The following is a 16,824-nucleotide window of genomic DNA, read 5'->3' on the forward strand; positions in this document are numbered from 1 at the left end:
TAGTTTGTTACATAAGAATAGAGCTCAGTAAACTGTTAATGTAAGATGTGTGTACTTTCCGAGAAGAGGGTTGACGGTCTGAAACCTCCCACAGTGACGTGCCTGTTTGTGGAAAATGGAAAGGTTATCCGTTCAGAGGAAACTGGCTCGACAGTGGAATGGGAAATGGAAGGAAGATGTTTTTTTTTTTCCTATTTTTTTAAGATCACCAAAGGACTGGCAGAATGCTGTTGATTTTGATGTAATGTGAAGATGGCTGATGAGGGTCAATGAGGGAAGAAACTCATGTCAGAGGTGACATCTAAGCTCTATTTTAGGATGCAGTCGGATGAGACAATAGAGTGTGTATTTTCTTTTAATCTTTTTTCTAACGCATCGCGCATTTCTTAAAAACTTTGTTAATGTTTGTTGGGAAAGTCCTCAGGAAAAGGATATGGAATCAGGAAAAGATTTTTCAAAATGAATATTCTATCTATGCCATCTGTTGACCAAATTACTAGGGATGTCCCGATCCGATATAGATGTCAGATATTGGTCCGATATCAGCCAGGAAACAAATATCGTATTTTATCGGACTGCATCAAAAATCATCAATATAAGCTTTCCAATAAAATGTTTCGCTCCAGCACTTCTATTCATAAGTGACTGTGATTCACACTCCAACAAAGTAACTTACTGTTGCTGACTATTGTTCTCTGTTTGAGTAACATCACATGATCAAGACTTTTCTAACATTCCACACTGCAAAGTAAGTCATAAAAGTATGTATGATTCATGTTGATATCATGTAGGATCAATATCGGTACTGATCAATACGCAAGGCTGCAATATTGGTATCATATCGGAAGTGAAAAAGTTGTATCGGGACATCCCTACAAATTACTATTTATCAGCCCGATAAGAGACTTTACTAACACGTTTCCTTAAATAGTATTGTCTTAATGAAAGTTATCTAAACTTACCAATAAATAGAATAATAACATGTTTCTGATAAGAAAGAGAATTGTAGAAAATATACAATCATAATATATATTTTTGTATCAGCATGTTTTATTTTCTGAAGCTTCATAAAAAATTAGTAATTTTAAACGCTTTGGTGTTGATCGCAACCACATTGACAAGAAATTTCTTACCTTATATCATTTTTTTTTTTTTTTTTTTTAATAAAGTGCTATTGTTAATATGCACTTCATTTTAGACAAAGTAACCTACCTGGGTCATAATGGTGAGAACCAATACAAGGGTTTTTAATTTTCTGTTTGACTCCGGGGCAATTGAGCCAAGAGGGCAGTGTCAAATATTAAACCACCAGTTTAAAAAGATGACTATAAACAGATTTATATACTGTACAAGGACCCAATCAATATCGTAAGTAGTTAAAACAAATGATAAAGAAAGTAATAGCATCCTTTAATGTCCCTTCATTGAATTATGTATTGAAATAATCGTTTACATTTGTTGAAATGTGAAACCTTTTTTTTATTATTGCTATCTTTGATTATTTCACAGCTTTTTCTGTTATAAATAAAGACGAATTAATCAGATGATGACATTTATTTTTAAGTTGCACATCAGGGTTTTCTGATTTGAGACAGACATGAATGGCACAACACTTGTTTTGTAGAATTCAAAAAAAGAAGAAGAAGGAATTCAAAAAGAAATCTTGCTTTTGTAACCATGACCACATTTTCTCCAGTTTTTACTGTAGGGGATTTTTGTGAAATTCGACATGGCTGTTATCAAACATGCAGAAAGTAACCTTCGTATCAATATGAAAATAAAAGCAACTGCTCTGTATAATTTTTTTTTTTTTTACAAAAAGTTTCCCTTGAGGAAACAGGATATCTCTGTGACTCCAATGGCTCACCATTTCCTGTATGGACTTGTAAAATGAACTTGAACTCAAAGGATGTGAATCAATCATTAAAGCTCCGCACAAACTAAAGGATGTGATTCCAGTGTGTTTTACAGTATATCTCCCTCTGCAATTAAACATTTAATCATGAAATATATTGTTGTTCCTGTCTCCACAAACATCTTTTTTATAGTGCAGTTCCAAAAAATGTATCTATTTACAATATTACAAATGCAAATTCAAAGATTATTTGTAGAAGTGCTGTAATTGATATTCGGTCAACATGAATATTGGGTTCAAAGGCTATTATGTAGCCCCTGTAAAGGTTAAACGGTCCTATTTCTTGTCATCAGCCCAGGGTGATCTCATAATTGTTGAAGACAGTCTTCAGCTTTTCTGCTGACACAGCGTGGTCTGCTTTCCCAAAGGCCTGAGAGTGTAGAAGACAGAATATTAACATTAGCAATAAAGTGTGAGATGATTTGCAAAAAGAATAAATACAAATGAACAAAAAAAAAAGAAAGGTGATACATGTTGTCTGTAAAACTTACAGTCGATTCTCCAAATACTCTCAGCTTTTTTTCCTGGCTGTTATGCTCGATCTTTCCTCCTCCGAGGCATTTACACTCCATTCCCAGGGCTTCCATGGCTGGGCTGACTTTGTCAAATATGTGATCTGAAAACAACAATTCTGGTATGAGTTTCAATGGGAAAACAACTGTGTTCTGTTTTTTTTTTTTTAAATTTTTTTTATTGACATTTCAATTTTATTGAAAAATTGCAATAGTTTAAAAATAAAATAACATAAAAGGAACAAAGATCAAAATCAGTGAAAAATAAAGAATAAAGCTTGGATGTACAAGAAATGATTCTTCATACAAAGGCAGCGTTTTTTTCACCTTTTTTGTTTGTCAAAAACTTCATATAATAATTGAACTCGATTAAGAAAAAAAAAAATGAGAATTTTGATTTATGAATATGGAATTTTGTCATTAATATGATGAGACTAATGAAAAAAGATGTTGTGTTCAAAGATAAAATGCCATTATTACAATTGTTATTTTTGTTTTGTTTTTTGTATACAGAATAATAATGTATATGGGCAGTGGTAAAACAAATGTAAAATCATTTCAGCTTCATTAAAACAAAAAAAGTGCATTATCACTTTTATCAGCATATTTGGAAATTAATATGTTACATGGATAAATGTCATGTAAAATTTTGAAATGTACTTCTCTGATTTTATTAGATACTGTATACAAAATGGAAAATAACAGTTTTGTTGTTGTTGTTTTTTAGTAATAAAATGTACAATAGGTGACATTAACATGGGAAGAGGCTTGAGCTGTGTATGCATACGTCTCTCTCATCAGTCGTTAACATACAGGTATAAAAAATAAATTACAGATGGAGACAGAAAATAATTCTGTATACAATTTACTGTTCAAATTCAATACAAAGCTTTACAGTGAATTTAAAGTGATTATGTATGAGGATAAAAGTGATTTGAATACTATGAATTTAGGTTTCTGGTTGGAATATGTAGAAGAACCGTAATGCATACTGTATATGTTGTGAAGGTGATGACGTACAACTGTATATGTGAGTGTGAGTGCGCCATCTACAGGCCAGGGCAGGGGTAGCAAGGAAAGAGGAGAAGACACATTCCTGCTTTGGCCTGGATTTCTAGTTATAATCATGCACATGTTGCCAAATGTATAAGTCACATCCCCACACCGTGTATTTAAACAGTTAAAAATACCAGTCTGCAGGAAGCGCCAGTTAAAGACTTACTGTGATACTCTGCACTTTTTGTGCCACGGACTATTTCTTTGGAAGCATCGCCATCTTTTACTTTCACGTTGACCAGAATGTACTTAAAGGTTCCTTCAGGATCAATCTCCACATCGGGGATTTTGCTCAGAGCGTCTGTCATTGCTACTGTTAATGTTGTGCTACGTGTTGCAGACGCCACCGTGCTGACTGCTGCGACCTTATTAGGAGTTACTTCCGTTTTAAAGAGACAGTCACACCTACGGTCACAAAAGGACGTAAACGTTTTTATGTGCACTTTAGCACCCCCTGTGGCATGAAATTGTACTGAAGTACAAGTACAAGTAAGTCATACATAAAACACTCAAGTACAAATAAAAATTAGCTTAATAAAATAGCACTAAAAGTTACTAGTTACTTTCACCCCCACGTTTATTGTTGGTAATAAATGATGTCACGGTTCCCTTGCGTACAGTAAACATCTCATGTATGAACTTGAAAAGGAAGAGACGAAATATTGCACAAAAGGAACTTGATTTATTTTCCTCAAAGTCATCTGTATAAAATAAAAAAGTTTGTCAAAATGTACAAGTCTTTTTAAAATAAAATGACTCCAATTAATTCAATTCAAAATAAAACAATTCTATAGTATAGCTGCATTTATGAACTCTAAAACTGAGAAAATTAATCTGATTGGGCAGCTCTGATGTGATGCATTTATTGTTTCTGGTTATTTCATTTCATTAATATATACAGTATATATATATATATATATATATATATATATATATATATATATATATATATATATATATATATATATATATATTATAATATAGTATATGTAATATAAATGTATTATAAAAATTAAATATAATAAAAATGTATAATGTATATGTGTGTGTGTGTGTGTGTGTGTGTGTGTGTGTGTGTGTGTGTGTAGAAATGTAGATGTAAAATATTACTTTACTTCTTTTAAAAGGTACTTCAGTACAAGTAAAACAACTGATGTAGAAACTACTCAACAAAGTACAAGTATGCATAAAAGCATCTCAATTACAGTAACACGAGTACTTGTAATCCATTGTTTCGCCTCTGATTAGCAATGATTTATGTATGTAGTAAAAAAGTATGATGAATTATATAAAGCTATTTATATATCATCTTTAGTTAACAACCTTCATAGTCTCAGACTGTTACATTTACACTCTTTTTTTCTGTAAGGCACATATGTAAACTAGTGAAATAAAGTAAAACATCATAAACTGTCACATCACTCTTTAACAATGGTAAAGAACATTTTGATATTCAATCTTATCCCAATAATAAACTACAATCCCAATTTCCAAATCGACATAATATCTGTAATTTATTCACCACCAATCCCAAAAAGGGGATTAAATATTATACAAACATTCTTTTTAAATTTCTGAACAATGTGAAAATGTCAGATTATTCAGAGAAACCCAAATCATTTTAAGGCATAACGTTTAAAACGTATTTAATTCAAGTTAAAACCCTAAGCAGTTCGTTGTTCCCCTATAAGGAAAGGGTGGACGTTGAAGAGGTGTCAAGCAACAGTGGCAAAAACACTGTTGCAGGAAGGAGCGGAAGGAAATAAATTGTCACTTCTGGAAACACAAGCAGTCTGCTGGCGCCTCTGCATTCTACTAGATGTTTCCCGTCCCAAGACGCTCATCAGAAAGTGTTTGTGAGGCTTTGTTGTTTTTTTCTCAAAGCCTATTTAAAATTACTAACAGGATGCTGATGAAGATAAGACCCAGACTGAAAGCCTGTGATCAGTGCTGGTTTTATTTATTTAGAGTTTCTTTTTTTTTTAGCTTTTTTTTACATTAGGGCAAAATTGTCACTGGTTTGCTAAATCAAGAAACAAGAATGTGTGCCTTTTACATAGATGGAGTAGTGCACATTTCTGCATCACAGCTTATGGGGTCATGGGTGTCAAATGTTAGTCCTTCTATAGTTAGATTTATGATCCACAAACATATACAATATAACTGCAGTTTCTTGAGTAACAATGAGAAATATTTGGTCGTCTTTGAGTCCTATGGACCCATCCAGTGAAGAAATCCCATGAAACCTTGAAATACTTTAGGTTATCAATGAATCAATAGTTATCAACCTTTATTACAGGGCTGTACCTCCTGTAAAATGTTATTTTCAACTAAATGCTGTAGCTCTTAAAATGTGGGGTTTGAAAAAAATTGAAACCACTCTGTCCCATTTCATTTGTTTTTAATTAGATTTGTTACCGATCAATATTATCATGCTCAATATTATTTCTTGGATTTTAAAAGTTTTGTAATTAAAACACATTGTTAAACAGTATCTCACATGTTTAAATATATATATATATAAATATTAAATATGAAAATCTTATGATATCATTATTTTGTCAATATATTTTCAATGAATATGGTGGCTTCATTGATTTTACTTTCTATCTTCTCAGTAATATTTTTTTTAGATCTGTAGTGGTGCATGGGAGTACCTTGGTGCCCCTGTGGGTTCACATGCCTCAGTTTGAAAACCACATGCTATCCTCCTGAGTCCTGACTGAATAAGGACTCATTGGTCCTGGAAAGTGAGAGGATATGTTTGTAACAAAAATGATTAAAAATGATCCTGATTGCCAAGAGTCGATGGTTAACAAATTATTACTAAAGTATTTTGATGAAAAATCCCAGGTTAAATATTGTAATTGCAGTCATTTCAAATGCTTTTTGAATATTATACATTTGATTTTGCCAGAATATAATTCATATCAACTTTATTCATTTAGTGCCATTTACAACAAAAGTCATCTCAAAGCGCTTTCAAAATATAAAAGAAAAATATTAATTAAATAATATATTTTTAGTTTTTATTTTTCTCTTGAAAAATTGAAAAAAACAAAAAACAATTACATTTTTTTACCTGATGATTTGCAATATTATGTGAATTTCATAGTAACTCGTAAATCAGAGGAGTCATGTCTGTCAAACCTCCAGTGGGAGGTGTAAATGTTTGAGGGGTCAGTGGTGGGTGTGTGAGGGTATTTCCAATGAAATTCCAGGCTGTGATGAAAGTTTCCCGGAACCTTTGGAGGAGTCCACGGGAGCGTATATAAGCAAACACCTCCTCTCCATAAATCCACTATCACTTTGAATTTTGGATTGTCTGAGAAACAAAGACATACTGCGAACACACTTTTACAGATTAACAGAATCATTTAAAAAATGGTGAGTGTAGAATAGTGAAAGAAATGATTTCTATTGTAATCAGTGAATGATAGTTTGATATCAATTTAACTGTCTTTGTTTTGTTTTGTAGGAGTCTTCTCTAAGATTATTTCACTCTAAGGTCTCTCCCTCCTGGATTTATTTGGCTTGCCTTTGCTTAGGTAAGGTTATCAATGTTTATTTTCCTTCTTTAGAACTTGACTGTGATATAAATCATCTCACACTGTTCCTTGTTTTTCCTCCTCAGTGCCGTGCATGTGGACCGGTGTAGAAGGCTGGTCCTACTACTACTCTGACACCACTATGAATTGGACACAAGCTCGAGCTTGGTGTCGGGAGAGCTACACAGACATGGTGGCAATCCAGAACCAGGAGGAGATTGAACATCTCAACAAGTGGTTACCAAAGAGAAAAACATATTATTGGATTGGCATTCGTAAAATTGATGATGTCTGGACCTGGGTTGGTACTGGGAAGGCTCTGACACAAGAAGCTACCAGTTGGGCACAGGGGGAACCAAATAACGGCAAGATTGTGGGGACTCAGAGTAAGGGAAGTAATGAGGATTGTGTGGAGATGTACATTAAAAGGAAGTATCAGCCCGGCAAGTGGAACGATGAGAGGTGCAGCAAGCTGAAGACAGCTGTTTGTTACACTGGTGAGTGTAAAATGTACAAAATATTCAAGTTTAGCTGCAGATGTGCATTCCCATGTGCACTTAAGGAATATAAAAGTCAATCTTCCTTTTTCAGCTGCCTGTAAGAATGACTCCTGCCTTTATGGAGAGTGTGTCGAGACCATCAACAGCCACAAGTGTGATTGCTTTGAAGGCTTTTATGGGGAGAAGTGTGAAAAAGGTAAGAGAAATGCACAATTCATTATTCTATGTTTCCTTATGTACTTTACACTCATCAATTTTTAATTTGCTGATAGTTGTTAAATGCAGCCAAGATGAGTTGATCGTCCCACACAATGGGAGTGTGCATTGCAACCATACATATGGAAGTCACACATTTGGCTCCACATGCCAATACTCCTGTGAAGAGGGATTCCAACTCAGCATGCAAAGACCTTTGAGATGTACGGCCTCAAAAACATGGTCAGAGCAACCTCCCACGTGTGAATGTGAGTTAAACTCTTCAGCAAAGCAAATATTCCTTCAACATGTTTAGTTATTGTTTGTGCTCTCACTGTAACTTTTGTTCTTTAATAACTTGTCTTCTCTTCTAAAGTGGTTCAGTGTCAGCGTCTTTCGAGTCCAGCAAAAGGATCAATGCGATGCTCGAATCCTCAGGGCCCCTTCACTTATCAGTCCACCTGCACATTCGCTTGCAACGAAGGTTACATTCTTACTGGATCCATGACCAACACTCTGCAATGTGAAGCATCTGGAAGTTGGAATTCATCACAGCCAATTTGTGCCGGTATGGTCACTTGAAATGTATTCTACAATTGTTACTAGAACTGTGTATAAAGCAAGTTCAGACTAATAACCTCTGTGGTTTTCCTCTGTATCACAGCTGTCCGTTGCCCTGATCTCCAGGATTTGGAGAATGGTGATATAAGCTGTGGAGGTGATGCAGATGTGAGGTTTAGCTATGGAAACTCCTGTAGCTTCAGCTGTGCTCCTGGTTACCACCTGCTGGGCCCGAGCAGAGTTACATGCACATCAGCAGCTAAATGGAGTGAGCAGATGCCTCGCTGTGAAGGTAAGGACAGGGACACACTTGTTGATCAATGTCAACCATTTAAAATGCCTTACTCCTATGTTAAGTGCTATGTTTTCTATGTGTTAGCTGTCACTTGTCAGATTCCCAATGGAGATGAATCTCTCATCACCCAGTGCAGCAACCCTTTGAATGAACTGCGACCCAACTCCACCTGCACGTTCAGCTGCTCTCCAGGCTTTGAGCTGCATGGAACACACACTACAGTGTGTTCAGACGACGGACAGTGGAGTGATATCATCCCTACATGCAAAGGTTTCACATCTTTTCAAATGATCTTTGATCACAGCATGACCTGTTGACCACGGGACTTTGTGATATTTCTATAGTTTTATGCTCTTCTCATTGTCTTGTTTTATCTTTCTGCTGTTATAGCACAAGGATGCACTGAACTACAGAATCCAGCAAATGGCCAGATCAGATGCAGCAACTCTTCGTCTTCACCAGATTCTGCTGAAATAACTCATCCAGTTGGTAGTTTATGCTTATTTAGCTGTGATGAAGGCTATGAGGTGGAAGGTGCCTTCAGTACTAAGTGTACACATCTAGGCCAGTGGAGCTCCAAACCACCAACATGCACAGGTATATGCATTTCTTTTACTTTGAAACGTGCAGGATCAATAAGAATGTAAGGTCTTGGTAATGGTATTAAGGCACAAATGCTGATGTTTCGTGATGTTTTCCACAGCTCAGTCTACACTGATGGCTCTTACATCTGGAGTAGCAACAGGTGGAGTCGCCTTAATTTCTGGTCTTTCTTTGGTGGTTTGGATTTTGAAACGACTGAGGCAGAAAGCAAGCAAATTTGAGTTAAACAGGTATGAAAAAAAGCTTTGTCTTGTCCCACATCTCTTTGTTCCTTTAGGAAAGTCACAACTAATTTTTTGTGCTTTTTTTTTCTTTCATTGTTCTTCTTACAGCAACTCTGAAACAGATACGCCTCCACAGGTCTACAAAAGCAGCTTTGACAGCCTGATTTAGAAACCTCATCACGACAAGCAGCACCCAGTGATATGCAACGTTTAACTGTTAAATGTCTAGAACCTGAAGAGTTTGCAGGTCAAACACAGGGACAACAAACCAATACATGATTAGAGGCCCCCACATGTATTTATTCCTCTTACCATTTCAAGACTGATTGTTTCTGGTGTTTGAAGGAATGGGAAATCCTGGAGAAATCTCACGTACAACTTGAAAATGCCACTAAGTCTGTTTTCTGCCAGCTGTATTTGCTCTTCAATAAGTCCAGTTGTGAACCCATAAGGACTATTTACAATTCAACAAGTGATGTGATCTGTTACATGTGATGTTAAATAGCAGCAAACTATTGGAACTACTTTATTAATTGTTTAATAAGAATTATGAATGCTGCGTTTCCTCCTATGGAGAGTTTTATATTGAGCACATAGTTCTTTTGCATGATGAACCTACAGAAGACAGTGCTTTTGTTACGCTTCTAGAAAGGAAATGTACAATTGCAGCTGGACACATGTGTATGTGTTATTTATGTTCTATTTATTTAGTGAATGTTTAATGTATGAAATGTTGGAATTCATGTTAAGCTCTACCGACGAAGTTGCATATTTCATAATGTGTACAGTACATAATAATAATAATAATAATAATAAAAAAAGATTGACTTCAAACACTCAGACATTCCTTTTCTTTGACTAAATGCTGAATATGATAAGCAAAGCCACCATGTGGGTGCAAAAGGTCTAAGCCACATGTGTCAAACTATAGGCCCGGGGGCCAAATATGGCCCTTTACAGCATCAAATTCAGCCCACTCGAGTAAGTAAAAATTATGAAGTAAAACCTGAAAGTTTTCAAAATGACTAATTAATTCAGTTGTAGTTATCTCAGCCCCTCCATTTCAAAAAATCCATTAAAATCACAAATATCAGGTCCTAATTTTTCCAAAATCTGGCAAATTTCCCCAAATGAGGGAAATTTAAGTGAAGATCCTGCAGAAACTGATGTACTCACATACTTTATGAGACCAGGAATAGATCTTATATCTGCATCACGCTGAAGGTAAAAGCTAGCGCCCCAGCATGGTGGCGTCATGACAACAGTCCACCCTTATCAGGATGCCAGACTATATCACATAGCTAACAAACAACACACACAATTAGAAAAACTCAGGACCACCAATGGGTTTTGAAATATGTCAACTCCTCACTGGGAGGGAATAACGATTACATCGCACCACCATGTCGTCCCAGTAGTCCCACTATTGCATTTTTCACAAGAAAACATGTAACGTATCGCTGACCTCAGACATTCCCATGAAAAACGGATTGCAAAAACTGCAAATCCATCATCACAACCTTTCAGTCTGAACTGCTAACATCCAGGTATTCTATGATAATGTTGGGTTGAATAGCCATGGAGAAAATATAAAAGCTTCTCAGCCAAACTCGTGTGCATGCACTCACTGTTCTGCTGAACTACTGGCAGGTTAAACCCATGTAGCATTTTTTTAAAATACATCCATTTTAATGCTGGTGATCTTTCCCTTTTTACTTTTTATTTGGTAAATGTTCTGCTTTTCTGCAATTTGACTGGAAACAGATGAGTGGAGATGAAGTGGATCCTAATTTTTGCTTTTGGTGAGTTTTTTGTGACAAAATTTCTAAGTCACTGAAAAAAGGTTGTCCTAATTTTTAACATCTCACAGGTTGCTCTTTGACTGAAACTACTTCAGCATGGACCTACCATTATTCCAAAGTACCCATGAACTGGACCAAAGCCAGAGAGTGGTGCCAGATCAATTACACAGACATGGTGGTGCTCCAAAACCAAAAAGAGAACGACTATTTGATTTCCATCCTTCCAGTTAGACGACAGAGCCCATACTACTGGATTGGAATCACCAAGAACAAGTTGAATGAGACTTGGACTTGGGTGGGCAATAACAGCACATGGATTGGTGAGGATTCATGGGCAGCGAACGAGCCGAACAACAACCACAGCACAGAATTCTGTGTGGAAATCTATGTCAACAAAGCGGCCAACAGAGGAAAGTGGAATGATGAGAAATGTGCCAATAAAAAATACCCAGTTTGTTACAAAAGTATGTAAATCATCTTTTCTTTCTTTTTTTTTTTTTGACTGCATGAAACCAAGTTGAAATATTCTAATGACAAAGGCACAGAATGTTTCAATCGCACACTTTCTCTTATCAGCACAATGTAAAGCATCAACATGTGAGCGAGGGAAATGTCAGGAAACAATTGAAAACACAACCTGCTCCTGTGAGCCGGGCTTCCAAGGACAACGATGTGAAAAAGGTAAGAAAAGCACGGGTGTGAGTCCAGTAGCCACGAGTAGTAATGAATTGTTCCTCGTCTTTAATTTCACCTTTGCCTTGCCTTTTTATGAATCTATTAACAACGCATTTGTAAAGCTACAGTATATTTCACTTCATTCTAACCCATTTACAAACAAATGAGCATCTTGATGTACAAAGTCATTGATTTACAAAGTAATGATTTAAAATAGAAGACCAACAGCTTCTAACTAAAAAAAGTTTATATTTCTTAATAGAATAATGTCATATTTTTGGCCACGTCTGTGTCCTGTTTACATTTACATTGGTTGGTCACAAAAAGGGCAGCTTGTAGCGATAGAAAAAAATAAGTAATAGAAATAAATCACCTTTCCAAATTACATTTTAGCTTCTTCACCCCTCGCCTCTTTATCTTCTAGGGGGTCTAACCTTTTATTGCAAAAGGATTCACATCTGCATCTGTTTCCTTTGTTTCCTGAGGCCTGGCTGCGTTCAAATTGCACCCCGAAAAGACACAAATCAGCAAATACTCATTTTAAAGACAAAAGTTATTATGAGATGTGACCTCTTTTGGCCCTCAGCTGTAGGATGCCCTGCTCTGTCTCACCCTAAAAACGGACAGCTCAGCTGCTCGGAAGGAAGTCACATAATCAACACTAGCTGCAGATTTACCTGTGACCCTGGTTTCCTGCTTATTGGCTCGTCAGCAGTAACCTGTGAGGTCACAGCAGAATGGAGCGACCTGGGACCAACCTGTGCAAGTAAAGATTTGATGCTATGTTAAGATCATGGTGTAGTTTGAAATGTGGTGCACTTTCCTCTCATTGTAGAAATGATAGCCTCGAATAGTGAATACAAGCTTTAGAATACAATACACTTTCACTGTAGCATCTAATCCATTTATTTCCACACTCAGGTTATATCGAGGCACTGTCTGCTGTCCTGGGATTCTGTGTCCTCTCGACCTTCTGTGGCATTTGTTTTTGTTGGATGAAGCACAGAAAAAGTTAGTGTTTGGAAACAATAAACACAATGCAGCCATACACTAACAACACAAAGTGCACATTTTATTCTGATAATCTATTAATGTGTTTTTTCCTAAAGGAAAGAAAGTTGCCCAAACAAGGTGAGTGTTCAAACAGAGCTCAGCTTTCCATACGCCCTGAGATATCTTAAGCATGTAAGCACTGAAAGCAATGTTTTTTTTTTTTTTACTTTCTACATTTATTTTGTATGTTTTAGGCCAACTGGTGACAAAGCAGCCTGATCCTGTGATCTACATGGACGAGGGATGACAAAGACCTATGCTTTTGGCTTTTAACAATATTAGAATAATCTATTTGTACTTTTTCTATCAAATCGTGTTACTTTGTATAATCCTCCTTTCAGTTAATGTATCACATACACAATCTGTTCAAGTCCAGCGGTTTTAATATAGTGGAACACGTAATCATTCTGCTATGAGGCCTTTATGTTTGCGAGACCATTTTTGTATGCAAAAAGTTGGAAAAAGTAATTGAAATAGCACGTGCATTTTATTTAAGATAAGTGGATTTCTAAGCTTTTAATTTACAAAGCCTTACAAATGCATAATTCCAAATATCAGTCTCTAAAACTCCATTATTATTATTATTATTATTATTATTATTATTATTATTATTATTATTATTATTTATTTCATCATCATCATCATTATTAATATTATAATTTTTCATTATTTAAAAGGAAGCACAACCCCTGAATAAAAAATAAAAAAAACATAAAACAAATAAACAGTGTTTTAGACCAATTAAGAGTAGGATATTATACATGTGTGTATTTGCATTTGCTCCATCATGTTCAAATAAACTCAAAATCTAAATTAACAAAAGGATTTGTTGTTGCTCTTTATCTGCATTGCTCAGGTTTACAGTTTGTTTGATGATTGCGAGTTGTTTGGTGACATCGCTCCTCACAGACAGTAAATATAAATTGTTTTCCATTGCTGTCTCACAGTGCAGAGGTGATGGGTTCAAGCCCCACTGACACTGGTCGTTCCGTGTGGAGTTTACATGTTTTTCTTTTGCATGGTTAAACTCCATGTATGTTAGGTTTTGGTGTCTAGATTTACCTTGTATATTATAGCCAGTTTGTAAATGTTATGATGTGTCTTTATGTGTTGGCTCTCCAGTAGATTGGTACTTGACTTGTTTTTCATTTGGGGAAATGTGTATCTTGATCTGATTCCCAATTGAGATAAGTTTTAAAATGTGGCATATTATTCAATTTTTGTGTTTTGGTTAATTTTCTTCCCCTTTCTTTGGCCTTTTATTGTAGTGTAGTGTAAAAAGGTCAGAGTTAGAGCTCACATCCTGCCATAGACTATAGAGCAGATCAGGTTCAGGTCACTTCACTATGTGAGCGCTATGTAAATGGGATTGTGGTTTATTAGGTCGATGCAGTGCTTGTTTTCCTTGACTTTAAATGATTGTTCTGAGGATAATCAAACATCCAACTCATGTTCCAAATGTTATTGCAGGAATGTGATTGTGTTGTATGATCTTCCACATGATACGATCACACGACAGTGAAAGTGCTTTTATTCGCCTGGTATCAAAAACATTAGTTAACAATGAACTTTTTCACCTTTTTGCTGCACCCACACATGCGTTCTACATTTTACATTCAATACTTCATCGTCTTTTCCTTCTTTTTTCATCATCTACACCAACTCTGTCATCCCAGCTGGCTACACCCTGAAATGGATGTCAATTACTACACCATAACACATGGACACACACCATCACACACACCTAATGACTTTTTTTTTTGTCAGATAAGCTAAAGCTGCATGTTTCTGGATAGTGAACAGAAAACACACAGTGTGTGGATAAATCCACATAGGCATCATTCAGACATTGTGCAAATATTTCATTAGAAAGGTTCCAGGTCTAGCATTGGAGCTGAACCAAGGACCTACTAAAACAGGGGTGTCAAACTGTAGGCCCACAGGCAAAATTCGGCCTGTCAGAGCCCCCACTTCAGCCCATGGGACAAGTTTGTATGAACTTTTTGTACATTTTAGTGGTGAAATTTAAAAAAAAAAAAAAAAGAGAGAAAAAAAAAAAAATATGAATCATTATTTAAATCTACACAAAGTTTAGTTTAAGATATCTCAGTACCTCCACATTTACCAAATTAATGACACACATCACCATATGCAGACTTGTGATTTGTCTTTACTCATAGGAGCACAATTAGTGTCATTTTTAATAGCAAATTGTTTAGCAGAAACCCTGCAATTTATCCCAAATAATTCAACTAATTACAATAAATGTCCACAAACTTTAAAGCTCTGTGACTTTATGTTTTATAATTTTTTAGTGATTTAAAGACATTTTTTAAACACAAAAATCCAATACTGTATACAAAAATGCTGAAATGGGTCTTTTACCTCCAAAAATCAGTTGTTTTTTTGTTGTTGTTTTGTTTTGTTGTTCTGTTTCTTTCTTTCTTTGTTCCAGCCCATTTTTCTGCATTAAATCAAGGTTTGTTTTTCCTTATGTTATGACGTATCAGTTTACAAGAATAGGATTCACAGTTGACCATCTTAAAGATCAGCTCTGCTGATAACTTATGTTATCAGCAGAGCTTCGATGCCTCCTACTGGTTAACAAACCACAGTGTTGGAAAAATCTTTCAAAATCTCTGGAAAATCTTCACCACTAAAGTCAGAACCAATTCAGCTTTTTAACAATAACCTGTATTCTTTACGGTTCTACTTCATCTTCTTCTTTTGCTGATGGACCAAGTGTCACCATTTCCATTTTGCATGCATGTTTGTTGGCATGTTTTCCACAGCATCTTGCTGTACATTATGGGATGACCCCATCCAGGCTGTGCCCTCAGTGGCAGCTGTGTTCACTCACATTTGACTTTTATTCTCTGTGAGGTCAATTGGCCAAGTGGCAGAAAATCTCAGAGCTTTGCCAATCTGCCACAGAATGTCAATTTTGCGTATTTAGTGACCAGAAATCCCACATCGAAGTGTGGTGAGGAGGTGATCCATTATCAGCTTTAGCTCTACGTGTCGGCTGGGCATTGATCCAAAAGTCAGAGGCTGGGTTATAAAACCTTAATGAAGATTACGCGTTATATAAATCCAAATCGTCCATGTATTATAAGAATCTTTTGTAAACGTCTGTTTCAACAGCTTATGCCCATACTTTCTATATAGTTTGTGCTGCTTTTGTGGCCTTAAGAGAATTTTCGTGTTGGTGCTGCAACAGCATGAAGCCAATTACAGCAGTTAAAAGACAGAGGGTTTGTGGCCTGTAGGTTGGCATGAAGGATGCAATAAATAACCAATCTGTTGACAGGATACTGTTTGGCTACCATCAAAATATAATGAGGCTATTGCTACCTGCTGTGACAGTATGATCCGGGTGTGATTATTATTCTCATCCCACCCACAGCTTCTGGCAGTCTTAAATATGCATGCAGACCCTGCAGGTGACTGTAAATCTTGGCTTCCCTCACTGTTATTTAAGTCTGATTTGTTTTTTAATCTTCCCCAAAGAAACAAGGAAATGCTTTATGATGCTCAGAGCCGTACAACAAACAGTGTTGTTCCTCCTAAAACATGAGTACGTACACAGGCACATGCCAGCAGACACTTAAAGCAGATAGGGACACAGATACAAAGGGACCCACAGTGAGACAGATAAGCACACTGTGCTGCACACTTCTTCAGCTCCGGTTGGCACTGGTCCGCTACGCTGACAGACAGTTAGATTGTTCCTGACCATTGACTTGCGTTCTCTGCTCTGCAAGCTCTGATTTCATAGTGGGAAACATGAGATGTTTCCAGGAGAGGGTTCACGGCTGGGGCAAGGAGGCACTTGGTACACTGAGTCTTCATATCTCTGTGTCACACTGGGCATTCTCCTCACAG

General features: G+C 36.2%; 3 protein-coding genes across 3 annotated transcripts; 2 read left to right on the forward strand and 1 right to left on the reverse strand.

Annotated features, from left to right (window-relative positions):
- Positions 1 to 1,765: 1,765 nt before the first annotated feature.
- On the reverse strand, positions 1,766 to 3,858 carry LOC114461484 (14 kDa phosphohistidine phosphatase). Its single transcript, XM_074783799.1, is given in 4 exon segments — positions 1,766 to 2,212; positions 2,214 to 2,285; positions 2,407 to 2,531; positions 3,650 to 3,858. Coding segments are annotated over 4 exon segments (360 nt in total). The 5' UTR covers positions 3,792 to 3,858; the 3' UTR covers positions 1,766 to 2,191.
- Positions 3,859 to 6,732: 2,874 nt separating this feature from the next.
- Positions 6,733 to 10,163, forward strand: sele (selectin E). The gene is made up of 11 exons (XM_028443556.1): positions 6,733 to 6,870; positions 6,962 to 7,031; positions 7,118 to 7,528; positions 7,623 to 7,727; positions 7,804 to 7,995; positions 8,103 to 8,294; positions 8,391 to 8,579; positions 8,667 to 8,852; positions 8,973 to 9,179; positions 9,286 to 9,415; positions 9,518 to 10,163. The coding sequence occupies exons 1-11, from the start codon at positions 6,868 to 6,870 to the stop codon at positions 9,576 to 9,578; spliced, it is 1,746 nt and encodes a 581-aa protein (XP_028299357.1). The 5' UTR covers positions 6,733 to 6,867; the 3' UTR covers positions 9,579 to 10,163.
- Positions 10,164 to 11,049: 886 nt separating this feature from the next.
- On the forward strand, positions 11,050 to 13,369 carry LOC114461482 (P-selectin). The gene is made up of 7 exons (XM_028443574.1): positions 11,050 to 11,211; positions 11,280 to 11,675; positions 11,788 to 11,892; positions 12,473 to 12,652; positions 12,808 to 12,897; positions 12,996 to 13,017; positions 13,134 to 13,369. Exons 1-7 carry the CDS (start codon positions 11,184 to 11,186, stop codon positions 13,156 to 13,158), a joined length of 846 nt encoding a protein of 281 aa, XP_028299375.1. The 5' UTR covers positions 11,050 to 11,183; the 3' UTR covers positions 13,159 to 13,369.
- The last annotated feature ends 3,455 nt before the right edge of the window (positions 13,370 to 16,824 follow it).

Source organism: Gouania willdenowi, chromosome 4, assembly GCF_900634775.1.
Source record: "Gouania willdenowi chromosome 4, fGouWil2.1, whole genome shotgun sequence".
In the NCBI taxonomy this organism is placed as follows: Eukaryota; Metazoa; Chordata; class Actinopteri; order Blenniiformes; family Gobiesocidae; genus Gouania; species Gouania willdenowi.